Source organism: Clarias gariepinus, chromosome 22 (assembly GCF_024256425.1).
Source record: "Clarias gariepinus isolate MV-2021 ecotype Netherlands chromosome 22, CGAR_prim_01v2, whole genome shotgun sequence".
Classification (NCBI taxonomy): Eukaryota; Metazoa; Chordata; class Actinopteri; order Siluriformes; family Clariidae; genus Clarias; species Clarias gariepinus.
Window position 1 is genome coordinate 18,189,717 of NC_071121.1, and position 25,993 is coordinate 18,215,709.

Sequence of the window (25,993 nt, forward strand, 5' to 3'; positions counted from 1 at the left end):
CACTTTGCACAAGGCAGTGTTTATTGTTTAGTGTATATTTAAAGCGCATAAACACAATAAAACAATAATAAAACACTTTCGGCTTCAGTAGACACAAAATACTTTGGACTGAAATAATACTGAATGGAGAAAGCGCAGTCATCATTGAAGGAGAGAAGATAATGAAAAATAAATACATATCAGTATTTAAAGTTTGAGCTCGACACGTTTATGAGCTCTTTCGCTTGCTGTCAATGGGCGCCTAAGAAAGATAACACACTTTCGGCTTCAGTAGACACAAAATACTTTGGACTGAAATATGACTGCCCCCTACAGGTAGGTTCGGGAAGGGCATTTTCACAGTTGCCACGCGCAGCCGCGTCAAGTTGCAGGATCCCTGTTCTCGAAACGTGCATTTTTAATGGCCAGATCTGTATTTGTACTTTAAGAGATTAATTTGCATTAACGATTTTAATGCACATGATATTTTATTAAGTAATTCATTATGTAAATCATTTATGAATTAAGCTTGTCCACTTGGTACAGAACTAGTTCTGAATATCTGAGGGTGCGCAGCTGACCACTAGTTAAGGCCGATCAAGCTTAAAACCAGCACATTCTAGTCACTGGCCAATTATATGCCTACATTGCAAATGTGAAAATGAATTTTAAGGGGAATAGTCCCAGAATCTCTAGTCTTGTAGAATGATCTGTGTCAAATGACTGATTAAAGAAGTATAAAAGCAAAATCACTCTTAAGGAATCTCTCTTGTAATGAATTTCAGCATGACTGTGATATTTCTAGATAAGTGCACTTTCAAACCTCTCAATGTCTGAAGGCAACAGGCCCAGCCAAAGCATCGAAGAGACAGTCAGAGTGGGAGCTTCAAATGCCATTGACTGAGAACAAAAGGCAGTTAAAATATTTAAGCTACTTTAATAATTAAAATAGTTTGATATAAAAAAATGAAGTTAGTATTATCAATATTTTCACAGATTTAAAATATATACAAATAAGCTAGTGTTAATGACAACATCACTGCTGTTCTGCAAAAGGCCATACTTACAATTGATCCATACTTATAGATGCACATGATTTCAATCCCTGGGGGTAAAAGAGAGAGAGAGAGAGAGAGAGAGAGAGAGAGAGAGAGAGAAAGAGAGAGAGAGATTAAATTTGAATAATCATTAATGTTTTTACAGCAGTGCATGTTAAATTCCTGTCATTCCTATAACCAATGCATACCGTGTGGGTCAGCATCTACCAAGGCAAACACAGGGATGTGCAGGGTCTCCCATAGTTTTTTCACCATTAGCCTGCTGTTGACATCTGGTACACCTTTTCCCTAACATTCACAAAGATTAACAAAAATATTTAATAACTTGCTACTGGATATTATGAGGCATTTTGCAGACCAGTGTCAGATTTTATTTTATTTTTTTACTGTTTTACTCTTCCTGTAAAAAAAAAAAAAAGGTTTTAGTGATTCTGTCAATGTTGCTATTCTAATTAATACTTAAGGTTACATGGAAATATTGTTGAAGCTGTTATTACCTAATAAGGAGATAAAAATTCAGGAACATCTTTTCTATACTATTGTGAATTTTAATTTCATACCATTTAACTGATGAGAAACTTAAATAGTTTCCACTTACATGGTCTATGCAGAGAAAAACTAAAGTTCTCCCCACTCATCAGTGATTTTTTTTCTGCTGATATGTATTAGGAAACAGGGAAATTTCTCTGATAATTTTGGTACAGAGGTGGGATCCAAAAAAAGAAAGAAAGTGATACTCTTCACTAACTACTCTTCTCTCATATAAAGTGCTATCAAAGCACATTCATGGAGTGTTGAATGTAAGGTAAGTGTAATAGGAGACTGTCAAGCAAAGTCGATTCAGTAATTTGGAAGAGTTCCACAAGGATTTGAGTGAGGCTGGAATTAGTGCATCAAGAGCCACCAGCCACAGACATCTTTAGAAAATAGACTACAACATTCCTAGTACCAAGCCACTTCTGAACCAGACACAACGTCAGAAGTGTCTTACCTGGGCTAATGATAAAAAGAAAGAGATTGCTGCACAAAAAGTCCCTTTTTCAGGTAAAAGTAAATTTTGCATTTCATTTGCAAATCAAGGTCCCAGAGTCTGGAGGAAGAGAGAAGAGCAGTGGTCGACCCATAGGGATTTTTCTATTGCTGATGCTGATCTTAAAAAATAAGTGCAGCAAATGGTCAATATGTGATGCCAATTAATTAATTAATTTTATTTTATTTATTTATTTATTTATGGCTGGTGTTTTCTTTTCCCCCCCTCAATATGACAAAAAATATAATAGGTAAATAATTAATAAAAATAAAATGTTTTTAAGACTGCAATAAAAAAGATTTATATTCATTAAGTAATTTATTCTATAACTCCATTATAATTTGGGATGTTTACTGAAACAAGCACTGAAAAACTACAATAAAAACTTTTTATCAACATAAATATGATCATAAACCACTATGTTTACACACAGTGCAATATATTAGCAACTAAAAAATATAAGCTAACAAGAGTGCTACACATTCACTAGCAGCTAACATTACAAGCTTCAGAAGTGCCAGTGGATGATTGCCTCCATGACATGCTGCACTGATGCAGTAATTCATGCTAAAGGAGCCCTCACCAAGTATTGACTACATACATAAACATACTTTTCAGAAGATGGATATATCTGTATTGTAAATCTCTCTTTTAAATGATTTAATAATAATTTGCCATATTGATATTTTTTAGTATTTACTTCAAGCAATGATATATGTAATATTAAGCCACATTTCTCCTTTACTTAAAATAAAAAAGTAAACGGATCACATTGTTATTTATTATTGTCAAATGTGAGATTTTGCTTATCTGATTAACACTTAATGTTGTATATATTTTTTTTATAAATATTTAATTAGAATATCAAAGTTTTTTTCAAAAAATCATTTTGCTCATTTATGTACATTAAATAAATCACTTTGTGTGTCTTTCAGCTGGTTAGCCATGCTCTGCAGCAACAAAAATGTAGGTCTGTGCAGTAATAGTTTTTGTGAAACTTATTTGTTTAATTACCTTCTACTTTGTTTATATACTTTTAGGGTGTGTGTAAAAACTTTATGTTTTAGGACACAGTTATGCAAAAAATAAAAAAAATTATAAACTTTTAATCATGACTGTACTGAAAAAAATATATATTTTTACTCTCTCTCAATAACACCTGATTTACCAATGCAGCAATGATACTCACTGTTATGATGATGCATGGATTGAATTGAGTGCAAAAGTCATCATCGATAAGTCTTTGGAAAGTTGCATCCTTTTCAATGACTAAAACAAATTTTGCAGATGACACAATATCTTAATACTGTTAAGGAGAACAAACACCTTCAAAGGACACACAGGACAATGACTGTTTAACATAAAGGATACTCATGACCCCATTGACACTAGAGGATATAGGCACTACCTATTGACAAAAAAGGAATTAAATTATTTGGTAAATTTGTTATCAGAGTTAATTATGAAATTAACAGAAATTATAAAACCCCACAGACAATTTAGATTAAAACATTTTTATTGTGCATCGGATTTTAATATGTAATATATCTTTCAATAGTGTTTAATCATGAATGTTTTCTGTAAAATACCTTTTTGTTAATTTTGTCATTACTTCCATCTACATTTTATGCAAGGATTATTTGGCTGCTGAAGTCACATACTATGATCTAATAGGGCAGATGTCAGTTTGGGCCCTAAATATTTGTCATGTCAACTATGTGTGTGTGTGTGTGTGTGTGTGTGTGACAGAGAGAGAGAGAGAGTGTTTATGGACGAGTGTGTTTATGTACGAGTGTGTTTATGAGTGCATGTGTGTGTGAGAGAGAAATGTTAGTGTGTGTGTCATACAGTATGAGTGTGTTTGTGCATGTGTGTGTGTGCATGTGTGTGTGCGTGTATGTTGTGATGTCTACGTGTGTACAGTAGAATAGGCCACAGATGCTGAAAAAAACATCACACTATGATACTCAATGTGATGTCACTGAATGTGATGTCACTGAAAGTGTCACTCAATATAATGTCACTGAATATAATGTCACATAGAAAGTTAGAAAGATATTATTTAGTTATAAAGTCACGGCTGACCTGTTTGAGATATTAAAAATAACTCTACAATTTTGCATCCTCAGTGTCCTTAGATCACATAGGCGATCGTTTAAATTCCCTAGGAGGAACATATCAAAATCCATCGGGTGTGTTTTGGCAAACAACACAAAATAACTAAATTCCTATTGAGTTAAGCCCATGACATGCGAAAGTTGTTCGGCTCAATGAGCATTTCGTACATATCGTGCATACGTGCAAATGTGTATAAGCTATGCAACAAAATCTCGTGTGGGGGACACGCAACTCTCAGGCATCCTAATGGCAGCAGATTCCAACCTGTCTGTCAATATTCATGACTTTTTAAGCATGTTAAGACCCCCAAAAGCCCAAAAGGTTGGAAAAAAATATAATCCTTAGGATAACAAAAGGGTCCTGCACATCCTATAGTGCTTGGGCCCTAATAAATAAAAAGATTCATCCGCGAGTATTGGCACTGTGATTAGGTTTTAATTTTTCCGTGCATTCTCGCATAATCAAACCGCATAGGTGATATATTTTTTATAACAGACAGGGTTATCGGGGACGGGGCTTGTAGGACAACTTTCACAAACACACACACACAAACGGATTGGGAAGGACTCACAGATTAAATAAATTGTCTGAATAACGGATTACAGATGTGGCCATTAAGACTGCGCGTGTTTTCCCGCGAGACGCCGCAATTTAGCACACGGCGTGCCGCGACTTGCCGTGAGCAACATTCGGGAATTTAAATAAATGTGTTGTGCTTCACCACTGAATATCCGCCAGATGGCGCATGGAAGGATTTTATCTAAAAGCCGGACCAAGTATAATGAAGAATTGCGTATAATTACTTAGCCTAAAACAATATTGTTTCCAATGCTGAAGCAAACATGAATTTTATTTTGCTTTACAACAGATCTTTCATGATGAATGTGTGTATATGTGCTTCATATTATTTTCATAATAATGAAATGAGCTGCCCAAATTCATGCTTTAAAATTCTTAATAAGTTTCTTATATATTTTTTGTAATGTTTTAACAGGGACAAAACAGGAAAAGACATGGCAATGTCTCGGTTTAAATGGTGTTTAAATTAATTTAATTTCCTGATAGTAGGCTATCTGATAGACTTAACTATGCGAATGTCCTGATTCGTGAATATGCCAACATATCTTATTTAAAATGTAAAAAATGTGTCGACATCATTAGAAAACATGAATGAACTATATATATTATATTATTAAGTAAATATTATTTTATGAACACGAACTTCTTCGGGCTTTTTATAATAATCATCATATTTGCTGTTTGTGTCCAGCATTTAATAATTATTTCATCCATTATTTAACCACGGCTGGAAATAAAAGCTGGAATGTGATGTGATTGTCAATTCATGACTGAAATAAAGCTGTTCGTCTTTTGTAAAGTACTTTCACTTTACAAAAGGCATCGTTTTTTTCAAAAGGTTGATAAACGTGTGTTGTACAGTATATACACCGCGACAGCGCTTAGTTACTCACCCCTCACCTTTCATGTAGGTCTGCTCGGACTTATTCATTCGTGTTAAACCCCTTAAAATGCGTGTGTATACAGCTCAAAACCTCCATCAGTTATTAAAGATAGCATCTATTTAGAAAAAATGCCCCAGTGATTTCGGAGCTTCAGGAAATCTCCCAACGCTCTGTGCATAACACCGGGCCAACTCATGTCGGAAAGAATTTATAAACGGTTTCTAAACGTGGGCTATTGTTTTTTACTTATAATATTTGTTAATTTAATTTAAATGAGGTTTGGGCTCAGGACTTCGATTCGGCATCGTGATTCTCCTCTTTAATTTACTCCACAGTTTTAATCAGCGCTCAGCCGCACGCATAAAGTTTTTCAGAGCGCACCGGCAAAAGTAGACTAATGATTATGAACGCGTCAGGAAAACAGCAAGCAGACTGACTGACCATTTAAAAAAACGTTTGCGTTCATTTTCTGACGCGCTCAAGTTCACCAAAAACAATACAGAACAGCGCAGCTTATTTGCTTTCAAACATTTACAAAATCACAACGTTTTTTTCGTTATTGTGAGTGCGCTTAAATAAAAGTTGAGTCTTATAAAGGCATGTAGTCTTATATAGTTTTATTATATAGTTTTGCACATTAATCTGAGTCCTCATCTGTAAAATTTTTGAGGACAATAGTTTTTTTTCAGCCTGTCACGGCGTGCGCTCAAATCAATATCGCTCCACGCTCACTAGTTAGGCTGCCTCCCCTTCAGATATGCGAAGAAGCGGGGCTGCGGAATTAGGCACGAATGGTGAAGAAGAGCTCTCCTTGCTAATATTCCTGGGCTTCCAATCCGCGCTATAAAATACTCGGGGTTTGTTGGTTTACAGTGGATTTGTGCGGCATGCAAACGGGGCAAATGGAACGCGCCCCAGGGACTTCAAAGAAGAGCCAGCGCGAGCAGACGGAGGCAGGAGCTGCTGCCCGCGGATGGCCGTCGTACTCGTATTTTATAGCGCAGGGTGCAAGCCCAGGATCATTGGCATGGGTAGCTCAACAGCATGTCGTGTGGGCATTATAAGATTTGTATTGAAAACTTCTAACTAAAAAGTGGCAGCTCGCACGCCTAAAAATAGACGCAGGTTAATTTTTTATAGTCTAAATTAAGGTGGAGTTATAGCACTTTTCGAATCACACTAACTATACATTGATAAGAATAACTTTGAATGATGAATGCTACGTTAATATGATCTCGGGCTTGCTCCACATTATAAAAGCAAGGCGCAGAGTTTAGTCCGAGATCGAAGAAGTACGTGATGTGGTGGAAAATAGGCAGTGGCGGTTCTACACTGAATTGCTCCCCGGGCGAGACTCCCTCCCGTCCCCCCCGTCAGCGCCACTTCTAACCAACCAAACCCCCTCTCTGACGTCTGCTCGGTCTTATTAATTTGTTTTAAAACCCCCAATTCTGCGAATTCCCCCAGCACAAACTGGTTTGATGACTTCACACCTGTTGTAAAGGTGAGATGGGGGATTACAGTAACTGTGGGTGCGCTTCACCTCGGAGCGCGCTGTCGCGTTGTATTCAATGAATAGACTAAAACAAAATCATGTTTGCTTCAGCATTGGAAACAATATTGTATTAGGCTAACTTTATTAAAGATTATACACTTTTGTATTCTTTGTCCATACACGTGGGCATCTTAAACATTTTAGATATTGATCCTTTCTCGATGCAGCGAATTTTCTGAGCAAAATAATAATAATTTACATGAATGAAAAGCAGGAAAAAGAAAAGGTAACACGAAAATAAGAAAAAGCTTTAGAGAATATAAGAAAACGCTTTAGAGGTAAATGCTGTGAAATGCTTCAAATGAACAGATTCTGCCTATAACAGGTCAGGGACAGTGAGGCTGGATCCAGCAGCGCACCACATCCCACATCATAATACATGCTGATGATGACCAACACGTCTCCCCTGATCTACCAGAGCCAAGTAAAAAGAATGAAAATCAAACTGAATAAAATTAGTAGCAGCATTAACTTGTGCTAGTAATTATTATGGTGGTCAATATTAATTGAAATAATGTTTCTCAGCATTATTTTGTATTAATATTGACTACCATAATAATTAAAATAAGTAACTAGTTTACTAGCGTGAGCTACTGCTGCTACTGATTTTATTTAAGCTCACCTGTTCAGTTTTATTGCCATTCCTTTTAAAATATTGTCTTCATAGATTTATATGTTGTTTGTCTTGATGTTCTTTTCTTCGTTTCTTTGTTTTACTAATATGACCCAATATATGTTTAGTGATACTTCAAATAACATGTTTAAATAGCATTGATTTCTGGATTGTGTTATATTTTTATACTAGTAACTGGTGTTAAAAATGTATCTCCACATTAATGAGCCAATGTATTATGGTGTGGGCTGCTGTGGGCCAGGAAGTCCAGGGACCCAGTCCGCCCCTGTAATAACGAATGGAGAAAGCGCAGTCAAAGCCCGGGGATTCTGCGTTCCGCGGGGGGCCAGTCGTGAATAGCTGACACTCAGTGACAGCCAATGAAATTGAAGCATTTTTGCCGCTTTCCACGTGGTGTGGCGTTGCTTAAATAATAGTATAAACTCGTCCAGACCCTGGTTCAAATCCCGCTCTGGGTGAAAATGTAATAAATGTGAATCCTTTGTTTTACACTTTTTGCTTATGATTATCATTAAATTATAGCAACTGTGAGGTGAGTGCTAATGTGTTTCATAGCTTAAGCAAAAAAAAATTCTCAATTGCAAAAATTGCTCAAATGCATATAGTACTGAAACATAACTTGATAATGTAATGGCTACATCGTGGCATTTTAGCGCAACGTGCGTTTTTACAGGCCAGATCTGTACATTTTTGAAAAAATAACTGAGTACTTAAATGATTATGCAAACATTAGATTACTCGTTACATCAAAAAAGTAATTCATGTGGGGCCTCCGAGTGGCGCAGTGGTAAAGTGCTCGCCCTATCACTGGTTCGGTTCCAGGGTGATGCTGTAACCTCCCTTAGCCGGAAGTCTAGAGAGAGCTGATGGGTGGGAGGGGAGGGATGAGAGGTACTTTGTGCTCCCACATTAATCTACAGCCAATTAGGGGCGCCTGTGAGCTCACGCAAGCAGAAGGAGCTGATAGCACTGTCCTCAGAGTGTGTTACCCCGCTCCCAACAGTGCATGAGCGAGTGATTCGAAAACATGCAGTCGGCTTGTCATGTGGATCAGAGGAAACTCAACACTGCTAACAGAATCACTGCTATCTTTTGGCTCACTAGAAAATTTTTCTTTTTGCAGACTTTAACACTTTAACACTTTGCCCCCTTTTGAGAAATTCGTGAAATTTGTGACATTGCATTGTCGTTCAACAAATTCATTGCTCGCACTGTTACATCTTTATTAATCTCTTGCTTCATGGGGCCAGAGTTGTGGTCCTATTACTAAAGAATAGTCATTACAAAAAGGACACAAAATAAAATAAAAAAATGTTTGATGCGCACACGCGTGTTCATAACATTATAGTACACAGTATACACGTGCACTGATGTTGACTAACAAGTGAGACACGCACTGAAACCCAGCATGAGAGACAATTACCTGCAGCAGGACTATTGGCTCAGTTGTGATCATGTGACTCTCATGTGTCATCAAGTGATCCTGTGACACAATTATTTCAGGACCAGGATCCCCACACTATATTATTTCTCTTCACTTGGAGGCAAAAAGTGAAAAACATTGCTCGGGTGCGCTTCAATAGAGCATGGCTGAGAGTGAGAATTAAATATTCGTGTTTACAAAGGTGTGCACATGCATGCACACACATCCAATCTCACTCGTGGAACACAAACAGTAATAAAAAAAAACAACACCAGTAGGCCATTAAAAGAATGTTTTACAGACCTAAAAAAGTATAGATGTAATACCAGCTAAATGTTATTATACAACAGTTAGTTTCGACCAAGTTATCTGACTAAACGAGAGCTACAGTAATTAACAAGTAGTAACAATAAACGGTAACAGCTCTGGGATGTTTACCTTGGTCACGTTACAGGCATTATAACAAACAATTACACTAGCTGTTAGCCGTGAGCATGGGTGAAAGTAGGCCAGTACGGTTTGCAGTTGAGAACAGCTGTCTGCCAAAACCCACATTTAAAACCTGTTGTGACTTAAATGACCCAGTTGGGTGGAATGGTCAGAATTTAAATGGGATAAAAGAGTCCATGCCTACCTATCTGCTGTTTACCCTTTGCACTATACATAAGATAATAGAATTTACTTTTTTGTTGTCTTATTTCACAAACTATACTGCTATATTTTTGTTCCACTGAATATGTTGTGGTTGCATTCTTCAATTGGTTTGGCAAAATAAATTTTAAGTAGTTTTTAAAAGTACAAGAGTGTATTGAAGTCCATCGGCCTAGCTGGTAAACTAAACTCAAAAGTGAAGGAAGAATAATTAAAATCATGTTGACCACTAGATAATAGATTAACCCTATATATACAGTACATTGGGGAAAAACAATGCTATTTATCTTATTAAAAGATCTGTGAAACTGCTCTCAAGTAAATGTAAATCATTCAGTTTAAGGACTAGAGATACTAGTGTTTGTTGATGTCCCACACTAGGTGGAGTCTTTTCCAAAAAAACAGGCACAGCTGCCAGAAGGCTTGTAGTGAGAGTTGTGCTTCATGTTGGAAGTGGATCTGAAATTTCATTACATGCAACATCCAGTGTGTAAACATTAGGTGGAAATGGTTCTGGCTTACAGTGGAACTACAGTCTACCCTTGTTCCATCCTCCTCCAAGTAGCACAAATCACCAAAGATTAATCCTTTAGTAGTGGCACACTGTAAAGGGAACACACAAACATCAGTTTCACCACATTAGTAACATGAAGTAACACACAAACATCACAAGTATTGTTACATCATTAAAAAGTCTTCTTGACGTAATTAAAAAAGGCTCCTGCAATATCATAAACTTGAATTTAAAAATAAAGATGCTAAGTTTCCGTCAGGAGCATTTAAAACAAATTTCTAAAATTATAATGATTGTACCAACTCTAAGAACAGGTTAAATGGCAAATTTACCCACTAAAAATCTTACACACAAATAGAAAAATTGAAAAAATGCTGCTTTAGAACAGTCAAATTATTGGCCTGGATTAAAAAAACAACAAAAAAAAACAAATAAGGAGGTTTAAAAATACTGGAGGTTAAGAACTGTCCAACTCTTTCTTAATAACTGGAAGGATAGTGCTGAACTATCAACTTTGTGGATGAATCGTAAAAATAAATTCAATGGATCAAATGCTTGGTGAAGTTGTATCGTAAAGAAATCAACAACAACAACAATAATTAATTTATGCTTTTTATATAAGTGCCTCTCTAGGCACTCAAGGGCTCGAAGCAAAATTCAAACAATAAATAAGTTAATAAGATCACATACTAAAACTAAAACAATTTAATTATTACCTTATAAAGCCGAATAAATGCTTTTGTATAATTAGGTTTTACGACCCGTATCGTCTTCTCATTGGTTCATCTCCAGCAGGAGGGAATCACGGTGATGCTGATTCATTGGTGAGCGGTTGTTGGTATGACGTTTTTCGGGAAAGCCCAAAGGTGATGCGTTGGTTGATTGGTTACGAATGGTGGGGCTCTGAAACTTCTTCTGAGAGTTTCTTCGTTGCAAGACTTTGGAGTTCTGGCATGAAGTTTTTTTGAGTTTCTTAACGAGCGGATGACTTAGTCGCTTGGTGGTGCAGCACGTAAGTGCAGGTCATAGCGCAAGGTGCGAAAGAGTGTCTGCAAGGGTGGCGGAGCCCCCTCAAGGGTGGAAGAATGATTGACAAGCCACGGGTGATTGTCCCAATCAGATGTTTTTTGCAGAGCTTAGCCATGTCCCACATGGTTCCTTTTCCGTGCATACATTAGCCTAATGTTTGGTCTGTCACATGGGGAATGTCCTGCTAAAGTTTTTAAAACTTTTATAAAGAATATTCGCATGAACCCTTTTTACGCTACTAACTTATACACACTAATTTTATTCAAATAAAAAAAGGCTGCATTCACTACTAAACATCCCATATCTTGCACATTCATTACTACCTTCATTTAGAGAAAGTGATATTTGTGAATATCATTCATCTTATCATCTTCTATACCGCTTACGTTGAACATTTAAAATGATGCTCCTGAGCAAAGGAGAGAAAAGGCAGGAGAGAAAATGCACACCTGCATCCTAGGGTCAACAAGAGTATCAGCGGTGTGAAGCTATAAAACTGCCTACTTTGCTTATTGGATTGCCACTGTTGTTGTCAAGGATAACCCGAGCAATCTGGTGCTGACGTGGTTCCAGCGGGCTTCTTTTCCATGATTGGGTTAAGCTACCCGCTGCTTTGCATTACAGACGCTGCTTTGTGTCGCAGACAAAATAAGGTAATCAGGATGGCGCAACTTTGGGGTAGCCTGTTCATCCATACACTGTTAATATAGGACTTGACAGATAGACTGCTACCAAATATCGCCCTCAGGTTGAAAAAGGAGAGGAGAAAGGCATGTTTGAAAGCAGAGAGAGAAAAGAAAAAGCAAGAGTTAAGGAGTGATAGTAGGGACTTTAAATTTTGGGACTATGACAGGGAAGGCAAGAGAGTTGGTTGATATGATGCAGAGAGGAAAGGTGGATATACTCATAGATAATTGGAAGACCTTTAAGGGCAAAGCTGGCCTGTTAGGGCAGGACGGTGTCCATCTCACTCGGGAAGGTGCTGCTCTCATTTCCTGTAGTATCGCTCATAGTCTCAGAAAAGGCCTAGTTAATCTGTGACAATCCAGTGCCCAGGCCAGGGAGCAGACAGACAGGCTAAACCAACCGTCTGCTAGCTGCATAGAGTCGTCACTTAGGGTTCACTGTATTGAGACTGTGTCTGTTCCCCGAGGTAAGCAAAAATGTAGAAAGACCCGGCAAGTCTGTTTTAGTAATTTATTTAACATAGATACCACAAACTTGGATCACACTGAATGCGCAGCTGGCACCTCTGATCTGAAGCTAGCACTGTTAAATATTAGATCTCTCGCATCCAAAGCAGTTATTGTTAATGAAATTATCATGGATCAAGAGTTTAATATACTCTGTTTAACAGAAACCTGGATTAAACATGACGAGTATGTAGCTTTAAATGAAGCTAGTCTTCCTGGATACAGCTACATACACCAGCCGTGGTTAACTGGTAGAGGAGGAGGCGTCGCAGTTATTCACAATGATAATTTGACTATTATACAAAAACACGGACACAAAATTAATTCATTTGAAGTTTTCTATAGTAACATAAGTGTAGCTACAAATTTTAAGTCAGCTCAGTTGATTCCACTAATTGTCATTTACAGACTTTCAGGGCCGTACTCAGAATTTCTTAGTAAATTTGCAGATTTCCTCTCAAACCTAGTCGTTTCTGTGAACAAGGCATTAATTGCTGGAGATTTTAATATTCATTTTGAGAATATAGAAGAGCATTATGATCGCATAATGTGCGTAAAGCAGACTTAGTACTTAGTAGAAGTAAATCAGTGTGTAGTAGGACCCACTCATAAAGCAGGTCACACTTTAGATTTAATAATATTTTTCGGATTAAGTATAAAAAATTTATTTACAATTCCATTGTCCATAGCATGGAAGGAGAGCATCCTGAACTATAGAAAAGCTCTTAGTGTAGCTAGATCAACGTATATCTCTACTCTTATAGAAAATAACAAAATAATCCTAGATTTTTATTTAATACCGTAGCCAAATTAACCAGAAATAAGACCACTACAGAAATCTCTACGACAACATCGTGTAACACTGAGGACTTCATGAACTTTTTTAATAATAAAATCTTAAATATTAGGCATAAAAATAAGCTTTGAAACCAAACAATGTAAGTTATGCAGATGTTAAACTAGCCATGTCAGAATAGAATACTTTACTCCCCTTGAAGAAAATGAACTAATCTCACTCATTTCTTCTGCGAATTCATAAATGCATTAGATCCTGTACCGACACATTTTCTTAAACAGATACCAGCAATAACAGAACCTTTGCTGAGAAACCTGACCTTGACCCCTGTCAGCTGTCCAATTACAGGCCAATATCAAACCTCCCCTTTATCTCTAAGATTCTGGAAAAGATAGTAGTGGAGCAGCTATGCGCCTATCTACATAGAAATAGCATACATGAACTGTATCAGTCAGGATGTAGGCCTCATCACAGCACAGAAACAGCACTCGTTAAAGTAGTAAATTTACATTTACATTTACATTTAGGCATTTGGCAGACGCTCTTATCCAGAGCGACTTACAAAAAGTGCTTTAATGTTTACATAATTGGATACATACTTACACTGGGTTAACTAGGTTAATAACTAAGTGCCATTAGTCCAACACAACTAAGAAGAGTTTTTTTTTGTTTTTTTTTCTCGGGTCCAAGTAAATTCAAGTAGTCCAAGTAAATGACCTCCTATTGGCCTCTGATCAAGGTTGTGTAACCATGCTTGTATTACTCGACCTCAGTGCAGCTTTGACACTATTGATCATAGTATTCTTCTTCACAGATTAAAAAATGTAGTAGGAATTAAAAGTACAGCCCTCTCCTGGCTCAGATCCTATTTGACCGATCGGTATCAGTATGTAGACCTAAATAGTGATTATTCTGCATGATTTCTAGTGGAGTTTGGTGTTCCACAGGGTTCGGTTTTGGGCCCACTGCTTTTTTCCCTTTACATGTTTCCTCTGGGCAACATAATCCGTAAGCATGGTATTAGTTTTCACTGTTATGCTGACGACACACAGTTATATGTCTTACCAAAACCTGATGAGATAAACCAGCTAACTAAAGTTGAGCAATGTGTGCAGGACATAAGAAATTGGATGCTAATTAACTTCCTTCTGCTTAATCTAGATAAGACAGAAGTTCTAGTCATAGGACTGCATACAGCTAGAAGTAAGATTCTAGATCATTCTGTAACTTTAGATGGCCTTTCTGTTCCATCAAGTGCAACATTAAAAGACCTAAAAGTAAAAGAACTTCGATTGAAGGATGCAGGCTGCTTGTCAGTACCTTCCAAATAGTGTTTGGGACTCAGACACAGTCTCAGTGTTTAAGTCTAGGCTAAAAAACCTATACTTATACCTAAACACATTTTTATAAATAGATTTGTCTTGGGTGAAGATCTGGGGGACTCATGGACATAGAGTATTAGGTGAACTGGTATGTTTAGATGCTGTTTTCCCCACTTTCATTGATCACTCAGGTTTGTTGATGGTGAGGTGATTGTTTGCTCATGTCTGAGTTTCCTTGTGGCTCTCCCTTTTAGTTATGCTGTTATAGTTAGTCCTGCTGGAGTCTCTGCTTGCACTCTACACTAAATACTGTATACATTCACATTATACATTATGTCACTGCGACCATACCTGTTATCTCTGCTCTTTTGCCCTCCCGTCTACTGTTCTCTATCTACTCTCCCCTCTCTCTTTTCCCTCTCTTCCCCTTTCTCTCTTTCCCTCTCTCTGCCGAGCTACACATGTTGTTCCTGAGCTGCCAGTGATCCAGACTCCCGCTGCCCTCCGGACCTGTCTGACCAATTCCGGTGCCCCGCTTCTGGTTGAAGTTCTTGTCACATGGATGCCCCGTTTGTCTCTTTGGAATGAGTCTGGGGATGGTTTCAACCTACCATGAAGGCGGTTCTGGCCTCGACTAGTGTTAACAGCTGTTTCTCTGAGGACTTGACTTGGCTGTAGTTGCTCAATAGACCTGAGTCTCTAATAACTACCTGGACTCCATATTAACATCAATTAACACTGTTATAGCTGAACTGACTAGCACACCTAACACACAGTATGAATGTTCCTCCCAAGGTTACTTCCTATTCTCAGGGAGTTTTTCCTTGCCAATGTCCCCCTCGGCTTGCTCACCAGGGACTATCTGACCATTTTGATTTTGATCTGCTCCGATTTTTCATGAGATGGACTTAAAAATCTAAAATTCATTCCAGATACACAATATTACCATTTCTCTCAAACATTGTGCACAAATCAGTCTAAATGTGTGATAGTGAGCACTTCTGCTTTGCTGAGATAATCCATCCCACCTTACAGGTGTGCCACATCAAGATGCTGATCTGACATCATGAGTAGTGCACAGGTGTACCTTATACTGCCCACAATAAAAGGCCACCCTGGAATGTGCAGTTTTTTGCTTTATTGGGAGTCTGGGGACTCAGAACCGGTCAGTATCTGGTGTGACCACCATTTGCCTCATGCAGTGCAACACATCTTCTTCGCATAGAGTTAATCAGATTGTCAATTGTGGCCTGTGGAATGTTGGTCCACTCCTCTTCAATGGCTGTGCGAAGTTGTTGGATATTAGTGGGAACTGGTACACGCTGTCGTATACGCCGGTCAAGCACATCCCAAACATGCTCAACGGGTGACCTGTCCGGTGAGTATGCTGGCCATGCAAGAACTGGGACATTTTTAGCTTCCAAGAACTGTGTACAGATCCTTGCATCATGGGGCCGTGCATTATCTTGCTGAAACATGAGGTGATGTTCATGGATGTATGGCACAACAATGGGCCTCAGGATCTCATCACGGTATCTCTGTGCATTCAAAATGCCATCAATAAAATGTACCTGTGTTCTTCGTCCATAACAGATGCCTGCCCATACCATAACCCCACCACCACCATGGGTCACTCGATCCACAACATTGACATCAGCAAAGCGCTCACCCACACGATGCCACACACGCTGTCTGCCATCTGCCCTGAACAATGTAAACCGAGATTCATTCGTGAAGAGAACATCTCTCCAACGTGCCAGACGCCATCGAATGTAAGCATTTGCCCACTCAAGTCTGTTACGGCGGTCCCTGAGACGGTTTCTGACAGTTTGTGCAGAAATTGTTTGGTTATGCAAACCAATTGTTTCAGCAGCTGTCTGAGTGGCTGGTCTCAGACGATCTTGGAGGTAAACCTGCTGGATGTGGAGGTCCTGGGCTGGTGTGGTTACACGTGGTCTGCGGTTGTGAGGCTGGTTGGATGTACTGCCATATTCTCTGAAACGCCTTTGGAGACGGCTTATGGTGGAGAAATGAACATTCAATGCACGAGCAACAGATCTGGTTGACATTCCTGCTGTCAGCATGCCAATTGCACGCTCCCTCAATGCTTGTGGCATCTGTGGCAAAGTCTCAATATTTAAAATATTAAAGAATATCAATCCAAAAAAAAAAAAAAACACATGATACAAATGTTATGAATTAAGTTGCATTTAAATAAGGAAAATAGGTATTTGATGCCCAAGCAAAACATGACTTAGTACTTGGTAGAGAAACATTTGCTGGAAAGCACAGTGGAAAGACATTTCTTGTAGTTGTTCACCAGATTTGCACACATCTTGGGATGCATTTTGATTCAATATTTTTTACAGATTTAAAAAAAATGTTTAAGGTTTTTTGCCTGTTGCTTGGCAACTCGAAGTTACAGCTCTCTCAGTGAATTTTCTATTGGATTAAGGTCTGAAGACTAGACCACTCCATGACCTTAATGAGCTTATTCTTTCTCTGTTCATTGGTAAACTTCAGACGGGTCTGTACATGTGAAAAATTTCAATCCATGCAGGCATATTGTGTTACCAATGGTTTGTTTGATGACTGTGCTCCTAACTACCTTGAGATCATTCAAAAGTTTCTCCCGTGTAGTCCTGGGCTGGTCCATTATTTTTCTCATGATTATTCTTAGTCCAAGAGGTGAAATCTTGCAAATAGGGCCATTAATGGTTACTTTGTGTTTCTTCCATTTGTAAATAGCAGTTGTCTCCTTCTCGCCAAGCTTCTAGCTAAAGGAATTGTAGCCCATTCCAGCCTTGTGCAGGTCTAAAATCTTGTTCCTGACTTGCTTTGACAGCTCTTTGGTCTTGCCGATGGTGGTGAGGATGAAATGGAAGATAGAGATTTTGTGGGAAGGTGGCTTTTATACACAGACCACATTTTTGTTAGGAGCACCTTCAAATTCAAATCAAATTCTAATTTTATTTGTCACATACACAGTACGATATGCAGTGAAATGCTTATACGACTGCCAGTGACCTTAAAAAATAAAAACTTATACATAAGAAACAAATATGAATAAAATAAATACGTTAAAAAATAAAATTAACTAGTAAAATATATTATACAAAGTAAAATATACTGTACAAATAAGGACAAAATATCAATAAAGCAAAATATAGAAATATAGAAGAAAAAATGACTGAATGAAATGAATGGGGTGTGCAAATATGACTTCTACACTTGACTTCTACACTTTACTCTAAAGTGACTTATTAAAGTGATTTCTGTAGAGCTCTTTTGGCCTGCATGGCGCTGTTTTGTACTCTCTATGGTGCAGGGGTGGAAATTCCTGAGCACCTTGGAGAGCAGTCTGAAGTCTCTCAAGTGTCTGAGGGGGTAGAGACGCTGCCGGGCCTTTTTCACCATGGTGTTGATGTGACAGGACCATTACAGGTCCTGCGTGATGTGAACACAGAGGTATCGAAAGCTGTCCACTCTTTCATCAAGCCCACCACGACAGTGTCGTCAGCAAACTTGATGACGGCGGTGGAGTTGGTAGTGGCCACACAGTCGTAGGTGTACAAAGAGTAGGGGGTTTAAAACACAACCCTGGGGGGCTCCAGTGCTGAAAGTGAGGGAGGCAGAGACATGTCTGCCCATCCTTACTGCCTGTGGTTTGCCAGTTAGGAAGTTGGAGATCGACTGACGCATAGATGAGCTGAGTCCCAGGTGCTCCTGCTTGGTTCAAGTTCATGTAGGCTTTATTGTCACTTTATCCATATACAGTTAGTACACAGTAAAACAAAACAACGTTCCTTCAGGACCAAGGTGCTACATGCAACATAAATTTACAACATAAATTAACAGAAAAACTAAACTAGCTAACTAAGAGGCCTAGTTAGCTGGCTAGCAGAGACAAGACAGATTGACCTTACATAAATTACAAAAAAATTAACAAAAACTAACTAACTAAGAAAGACTTTCTACAGGGTTTTTACAGAAAACAGACAACATAAAGTGCACGTGCAAATATAACAGCAACAGCTGGTGGTGAGTGTGGAGGGAATTATGGTATGAAATGCAGAGCTGTAGTCGATAAAGAGCATTTTAACATAATTCCCCTTCTGAGTGTCCAGATGAGTGAGTGATGTGTGGAGGTGATGAGAGATTGTCATCTGTGGAGTGGTTTGGGCGGTATGCAAACTGTAGAGGGTCCAGTGTGTAGAGAAGAAATGATAAAGTCTCTGACCAGGCGCTCAAAGCACTTCTGAGGTGAGGGCTACAGGGCGATAGTCATTTAGAAAAGCAGGATGGGGTTCCTTCAGGACAGGAACAATGATGGACTCTTTGAAGCATGTGGGGATCACCAACTGAGATAAAGAGAGGTTGAATATTTCTGTGAACACAGGTGCTAGCTGGTCTGCGCAGGCTCTGAGAATACGACCTGAGATGCCGTCTGGTCATGCTGCTTTCCTGGTGTTCACTCTCTTGAAGGCTCTCCTCACGTCATGCTCAGGAAGATGAACGCGCTTCCAGTGCTGGCAGTATCTTCCTGTCTGCAGCCGTTAGCACCCCTAGCATTAGCATCGCTAGCATCTTTAGCTGCAGCCTTAAAGCGAGCATAGAATGTGTTCAGCTCGTCTGCCAGAGTCATGTCTGCGTTTGTCATACCGGATGTAGGTGCTTTATAATCCATTATTGTCCTTAGTCCCTGCCACAGGCTCCTAGATTCACTCTGTTGGAGTTGTGACTCTAGCTTTCCTCCCATAGCGCTGCTTCGCCTCTTTCACCGCCTTCCAGACATTATATGACTTAACCTTGTAATATATCTCAGAGCATTGCGGATGGTTTTATTCACCCACGGCTTCTGGTTGGAAAACGTTCTGATAGTCTTTTTCTCCACGGTATCATCCGCTTGTTTCCCAATGAATCCCACAACTGCTTCCATAAACATGCTGATGTCATTGGAGCTGTTACGGAACATGTCCCGGTCTGCGTCATCAAGTGCGTCCTGTAACACGGCCACCTATTGGTCCATCCAGCGCGCGACCTGCCTCTGAACCAGAACTTCCTGTGTCAGCCTTTGTTTGTATTTTGGTATGAGGAAGATGGCAGCGTGGTCGGATTTCCCAAATGGTGGACGAGATTGTGCCTTGTAGCCGTCCTTGACTGTAGTGTAACAGTGGTCCAGTGTCCTTTCGCCCCTGGTGGGGCAGGTGATGTTCTTAAATTAATATGTGTACCACAAGAGCACATAACCAGTCTATGAGAGGCAGAATTATTGTTGGTTGGTAGGGGATCAAATACTTATTTCCCTCATTGAAATGCAGCTTAATTCATAACTTTTGTATCATGTGCTTTTTCTGGATTTTTGGTTGATATTCTGTCTCAACCCTTTACCATAGACTTATGATAAAAATTATAGACCCTTCATTTCTTTGTAAGTGAGCAAACTTAGAAAATCTGTTGGGGATCAAATACTTATTTCTCCATTGTATATACAGTACACTCACCAAAAAGTGAGTAGGTAAAAACACCCTAAATATTTTTAGAACTATACAAATGAACGTATATACAGTACGGATATCTGACAGGAAAAAAAGTTCATTTGCATAGTTCTAAACATTTTCAGGGTAAAAAAAAAGCTGGATTTTTTTTTTATTCAATGTGCTCAATTTTTGACTTCCCACAAGTTGAAACCATCCTCTCTCAATGTAACTTCCTAACCCTATGGTTCCTACAATATAAGTAACAGGAGCCGTTGGTTTTAAACTTTATGCTGGATACATTCTCTGATATACATACTCATATCTCTGTATAACTAGAAACTAGCTATATTCCGTGTTTTGCCCAACAATAGAGGTGCCCAATTAAGCTCCTACTTAACAGTTTCTCCAGGCATTTTCTAGTTTTTACATTGTTTCCACAGCATAGGCCAGTCACCATGCCATTAAAAAAAAAAACAAATGCAAATTTAAAAGTCTCATTCGATTAGATAGCAAACATTAGTTGAAATAATTGGCTAGCTACTACTTAGTATTGAGGTCTGTGTGATCAGACTTCCTGCTTGCTTGGGCAAAATGTTAGTAAAATATAAAAATAGTGCTAATGTTACATTTTTTGCACAATGTTATATATTTTTGATAATTGTTTTTTATTAAAGGTAGATTGTTTTAACTTCTTTGATTATGAAGTAATTATTGCCAACAATAAATGTTAAAGCTATAAATATTGCCATGTGCGCACAAAACCTCTATCATTCTCTTGTCACTTTGTCTGAAAGAATGCTCTTGGGGAAACGCTGCTTCATTATTATTTTAATATTTATTTCATTATACTGAGAAAACAATTATGAAGAGAGGGCTGGTAAACATGTGCCACCCACAAAACCTGCAATAATCTCAGCAAATACTAGTATGCTTACAATACATACAAAAAAGATGATTGGATGAGTGAGTACAGTATACCTTCTTATAGTGAGGCTTAGAATAAATGTGTGAGGTAATTATTAAATTAGGTGCCAAGATGCTAAGCTCCTACCCAAAATAGCTAAATGTGTTTCAATTGAAAAAGTAAAAAAGGTGGAAATTTTTTCTTAGTTTAAAATTTTATGTCACAAATCCTTCAACAGGGATGGGTTTTACGGTATGTTTAAAGAGCTTTAAATAAAAGTGTTATTTATAAATAATACTGATATTGAACAAATATAGGAAACTGCACAGGTCTTTAAGAGTAAAACTGTATGGTATCAATAAATACTTTACATGTAATATTAAAATACTCTTGAAATACTGTGTTCTAAATAAAACTTCGACAGTTTTGGCTAAACAAGAAAAGCCAATGAACATTTAATGACATTTAAAATGCACAGGTAAGGTGCAATTATTACGTAAGTTATGTACAGTATAGTCTGGAATTTACAGTATGTAGAGTTTGTCAATAATTTGAGTATTTTTTGGTATAATTATAAGGTGATTACCAAATATTGACAAACATTATTTTATTAAGATAAAATAACGCCTGCAAGAACAGTACACCCAATTACAATGTAATTGCAACAGTGCAATATGTCCGAGACTGGTTATGAGATGACACTTAAGGGTGAGTGTCACACTGTTCAAAGCTGTCTTTATGAGCTAAGGTCCTCACACGTTCCCTACAGATGGCCCATTATAATGTGTGTTGCATACCAAATGGTCTGTCATGTGCATAGCCACACCTTGTGAAAACTGGTCTTCGAGCTAGTAGAAATTATACAGGAAAATACAATTACTAAAATATTCAATCTATTTATAATTTTGCATACATGAATGCATTTGTAACCCTGTGCATTTTTAAAGAGCCTAAGTATGCATTTTCGATGGTAAACACGTTTTCATTGTGTGTAATCAAGTAGAAGCTGAATGAAGAGAGTTTAAATACACAAAAAGAAGCAATGCTGCTTGAGAGGTTTACAACATATCATTAGAGAATTTGGAAAGTCCCACATCATGTAAGTGTGCCTGTATGCTAGGAAATGTACCACATGAAGGCTCCTCCGAGGAACTCTGAGTAGGCATGATATATCATCAACAATGACATCCAAAATCTTCTGTGATCCAAAAAGCTGTGGGTCATCATAATAGATATCCCTGTTTTTCATAAAGAAAACCAGTCCGGGATTAAGGAAAAACAAACATAAATAAAAGTTCTTTAATTCATTCACAATATAAATCTGTGGGGATAAATATAGTTACAAAAATACATTTGTTTATCATTATTATTATTATATGTATTATTATTGTAGTTATTATTATTATTATTGTTATTATTATTATTATTGTTATTATTATTATTATTGTTATTATTATTATTATTATTATTATTAATAATAATAATAATAATAATAATAATAAATAAATAAATAAATAAAATACACATACCTTTTGGTTACATATGAATCACTTTGGACAAGTTTGTAAATTGTTGACAGGGCCTTCAACATTAGTGCTGAGAGCAGAGAAATGCCTTTTTAGGTGTGATGTTTTATTTGCACAGAAAATACAGTAAATATAATAAAATTATGTATGTAATATAATATAATATAATATAATATAATATAATATAATATAATAATAGCATTGTCTATGTATTATTTGGCAGTAGGTTTTCAGGAAATAGTTTTTGGTAAAGTAGTATGAGTAACAATATATTCTTAATGCAATTAAAATGTATTTCCTGAATGTGCTTTATTTTTATTTTCAATTAATATATTCAAGATCATAAAAGGTTGAAAACTTGTACAATGACTAAAAATAACAAGTGTCTGCATAATTGTCCAAACTATAACAATATATTTATGTCCAATCTATATCAAAACATTAAACTAAAACATAATTAAACTTAGCAGAGCTTTCAGAGCAAACTAATCAGTAAGAAAAAGCAGAGTTGAATGCTGCAGAGTTTGCTGTATGAGGTACAACATTTCCTAGCCTAGAACACTTGCATTATAATACCCCAAACCTCTTGTAGCCTGTTAAGATTACAGATGAAAAACATGCTTTCACAGGAAAGCTGCTTAGCTGTTCAGAGGAGGAAATCCCCTGAATGTTAAAAGTTTATTAAAGCTTGCATAATTTAAGCTTCATTTTAATGATGAGTCCTCTACTTTATTAAGTAGACAGTTGAGTGTATTTTGATACACATATGCATTGAATCAAGAGCTTTAAATCCAACAATATATAGAAAATACAAAACTCTACAGCTTTGGTTAATGTGCATAGCAAACACCTGAAAGGGTAAGGAGATGTGGTAAAATAGGCTTTAGCAACTAAAGCCTTGTTTACACGGCAGGTCTCGATGCCCAACTCTGATTTGTAGCCTATATCTGATTTTTTTTACACGTCTGTTTACACGTTCTTTCAACTATGACCCATATCCGATTCAAGTGTTTACACTTGCCATACCATCTGAAACATTGCGCATACTTAAAGGGAGGTTCTTGCGCTACACACTAGCCAAGATAGCCTTTTCCACCTGCGATGTTATCATTCCACAAGCGATTCCACCGGAGAATAACATTGTTTATATATATAGCCACGTCTGCACCTGTGATGGGCGTGCGCCCAAATCTATTATCGTTCTCCGCTCACTCCGTAGGCTCCCTAGATAGGCGGCACCCCCTTCTGCAGGTATGCAAAGGGACAGAGCCGCCTATTCAGACTGGCTGGCGATAATTAATGTATTAGGATCTCGGGCTTGCTCCGCATTATAAAAGCAAGGCGCGGAGTTTAGTCTGGGAAGAACCTAATGCAGTGGAGCATGAGATAGTGGCATGCTAGCGGGGTGATGTGATGCGCCCGAATGACTTTTTAAAAAAGGACACTGGAATTCCGCCCTTTAATCTCCGCGTTGAGGACAGCGCGAGAAAGACATGCCCGAGCTTTCATTCCTGCGCCGAGCCTGCCTTCGTGTCCCCGTCGCCGAAGAGGAAAAGGCCGTGAGGTGGATTGCGTTAACGCCCCCGATCCAAGCTGGGAAAGCCGCCCAGCTGCAGACATCAGCGAGGACTCCTGCCTGACACCCACAGAGAGCTGGGAGGAGCCAGGCCGGCCATTGACAGCGGGATAAGCTCCCTTGAGGGAGCGTGCTAAAGCGCCGCCTCCGCTTACTCCATTCTGCCATTTTGCCCACTGCCACTTATCGCCAGCTGTGTGCCCGCATGCCAGCTGGGCATTGCCCCAGGACCTGCAAGTGCACTCTCTTTCCTTCCCTTTCTTTTCATCCTCCCCCATTTAACCCTTTCCTTCCCTATTTTTCCCAAATAAATTATCCTTTTTTCCGTAATACCTTGCCTTGTGTCCGTGCTTCATGGTGCTGCCTGTGCACATAGGGTCAAACCCGTTACAATAGTTTAACTATTTAAACCATTAAACTATTAATTTTAATTAGTATTATTTAATTTACGTCAAAATAAATTTAAAAACAAGAACAATTAAACTCTTAATATTTTTTAATAAATGTGGGTTGAGAAAATGTAAACAGATGAGGACTTATGTCGATCAATCTGACATGACAAAAACAGTCTGCTGGAGAAACTCCCAGGTGGGAAGACACTGCTTAGTGTAGGTAACATCAAAGACAAAAAAAATAAAAAACTTCAACATCCACCAAAGAGTCTGGAATGCAGAGTAAAGGATGCGTCACACAGCCGCAATATATTATTCTATAACTGTATTATACCAAAGAAGATGAGAAATACAGAAAATAAAATACCTTTGCTGTTTTCAAAATTACAGACACATCACAGCCAGTGGGAGTTTTCAGAAAACCTGTCTGCGGTGAGGCTGCATTAATTAAATTAAATAAAATTTTATTTGTATAGCGCTTTTAGCGATTGTCATTGCCGCAAAGCAGCTTTACACAATTTACACAAAAGAATTATTTAAGTTGGTATGAAATGTGAATGTGTATGAATCAAAATGGTCAGTTTGTCCCTGGTGAGCAAGCCCAGGGCGACAGTGGCAAGGAAAAACTCCCTGAGATGGTAATAGGAAGAAACCTTGAGAGGAACCAGACTCAACAGGGAACCCATCCTCATTTGGGTGAAACAGAAAGCAGTAAATGATCTGCATTTATACAGTGTGTTAGGTGGCAGGCAGTTCAGCTATAATAGCTGATGTTAATTGATGTTAATTAGGCATTAGGCGGGGTACATAAGGCATGTACATGGGCATTGACAAATCTCCGAAAACGTTGGGGCATATTTTTCTTAATAGACGCTATGTTTAATAACCGATATAGCTTTTAAGCTGTACACACATGCATTCTCACCTAAACAACTCTTAAAACTACACTTTGCGACACAATAACAGTAATATTTTAAAAATTTTGCAGGCTGTTTGGAGAAACCAGAGAATACAGGATAAAACAGTTGTTGAGTCAAAATAAGCCAAATTAACAAAAACACAGCATTTTTTTTATGTGTATTCTTTGAGTTATTCTAATGTTTTCTTCTGAAAGTCTATTTTTCCAGTTATTTCTATATTTAAAGTTTGATGTAAATAATAAGAAGAAACCGATACAAATAGAGGCTATATAACAGTTAATTCTTTGTACAAATAAAATTGTAAGCTAGTGAACTTGTCTGTCCAAACAACATTTACCCATTTAAAACTCATTATTGTACAATAAATGTCAATAGACCTGGTACTGATTTTTCATATTTGTTGTATAAAGTACTCTGATGTGGAAATTAC

At 37.9% G+C, this 25,993-nt stretch overlaps 1 protein-coding gene across 1 annotated transcript in view; it reads right to left on the minus strand.

Moving 5' to 3' along the window:
* spo11 (SPO11 initiator of meiotic double stranded breaks) overlaps positions 1 to 25,993 on the minus strand; it is a 98,715-nt gene that overhangs the window by 14,832 nt on the left and 57,890 nt on the right. The window contains exons 5-12 of the mRNA XM_053481997.1: positions 22,679 to 22,745; positions 22,279 to 22,387; positions 10,434 to 10,514; positions 3,439 to 3,475; positions 3,257 to 3,366; positions 1,226 to 1,325; positions 1,047 to 1,084; positions 803 to 879 (exon numbers count right to left, since the gene is read on the minus strand). Coding sequence (XP_053337972.1) covers positions 803 to 879; positions 1,047 to 1,084; positions 1,226 to 1,325; positions 3,257 to 3,366; positions 3,439 to 3,475; positions 10,434 to 10,514; positions 22,279 to 22,387; positions 22,679 to 22,745 — 619 coding nt within the window. The remainder of the gene's footprint in view (positions 1 to 802; positions 880 to 1,046; positions 1,085 to 1,225; positions 1,326 to 3,256; positions 3,367 to 3,438; positions 3,476 to 10,433; positions 10,515 to 22,278; positions 22,388 to 22,678; positions 22,746 to 25,993) is intronic.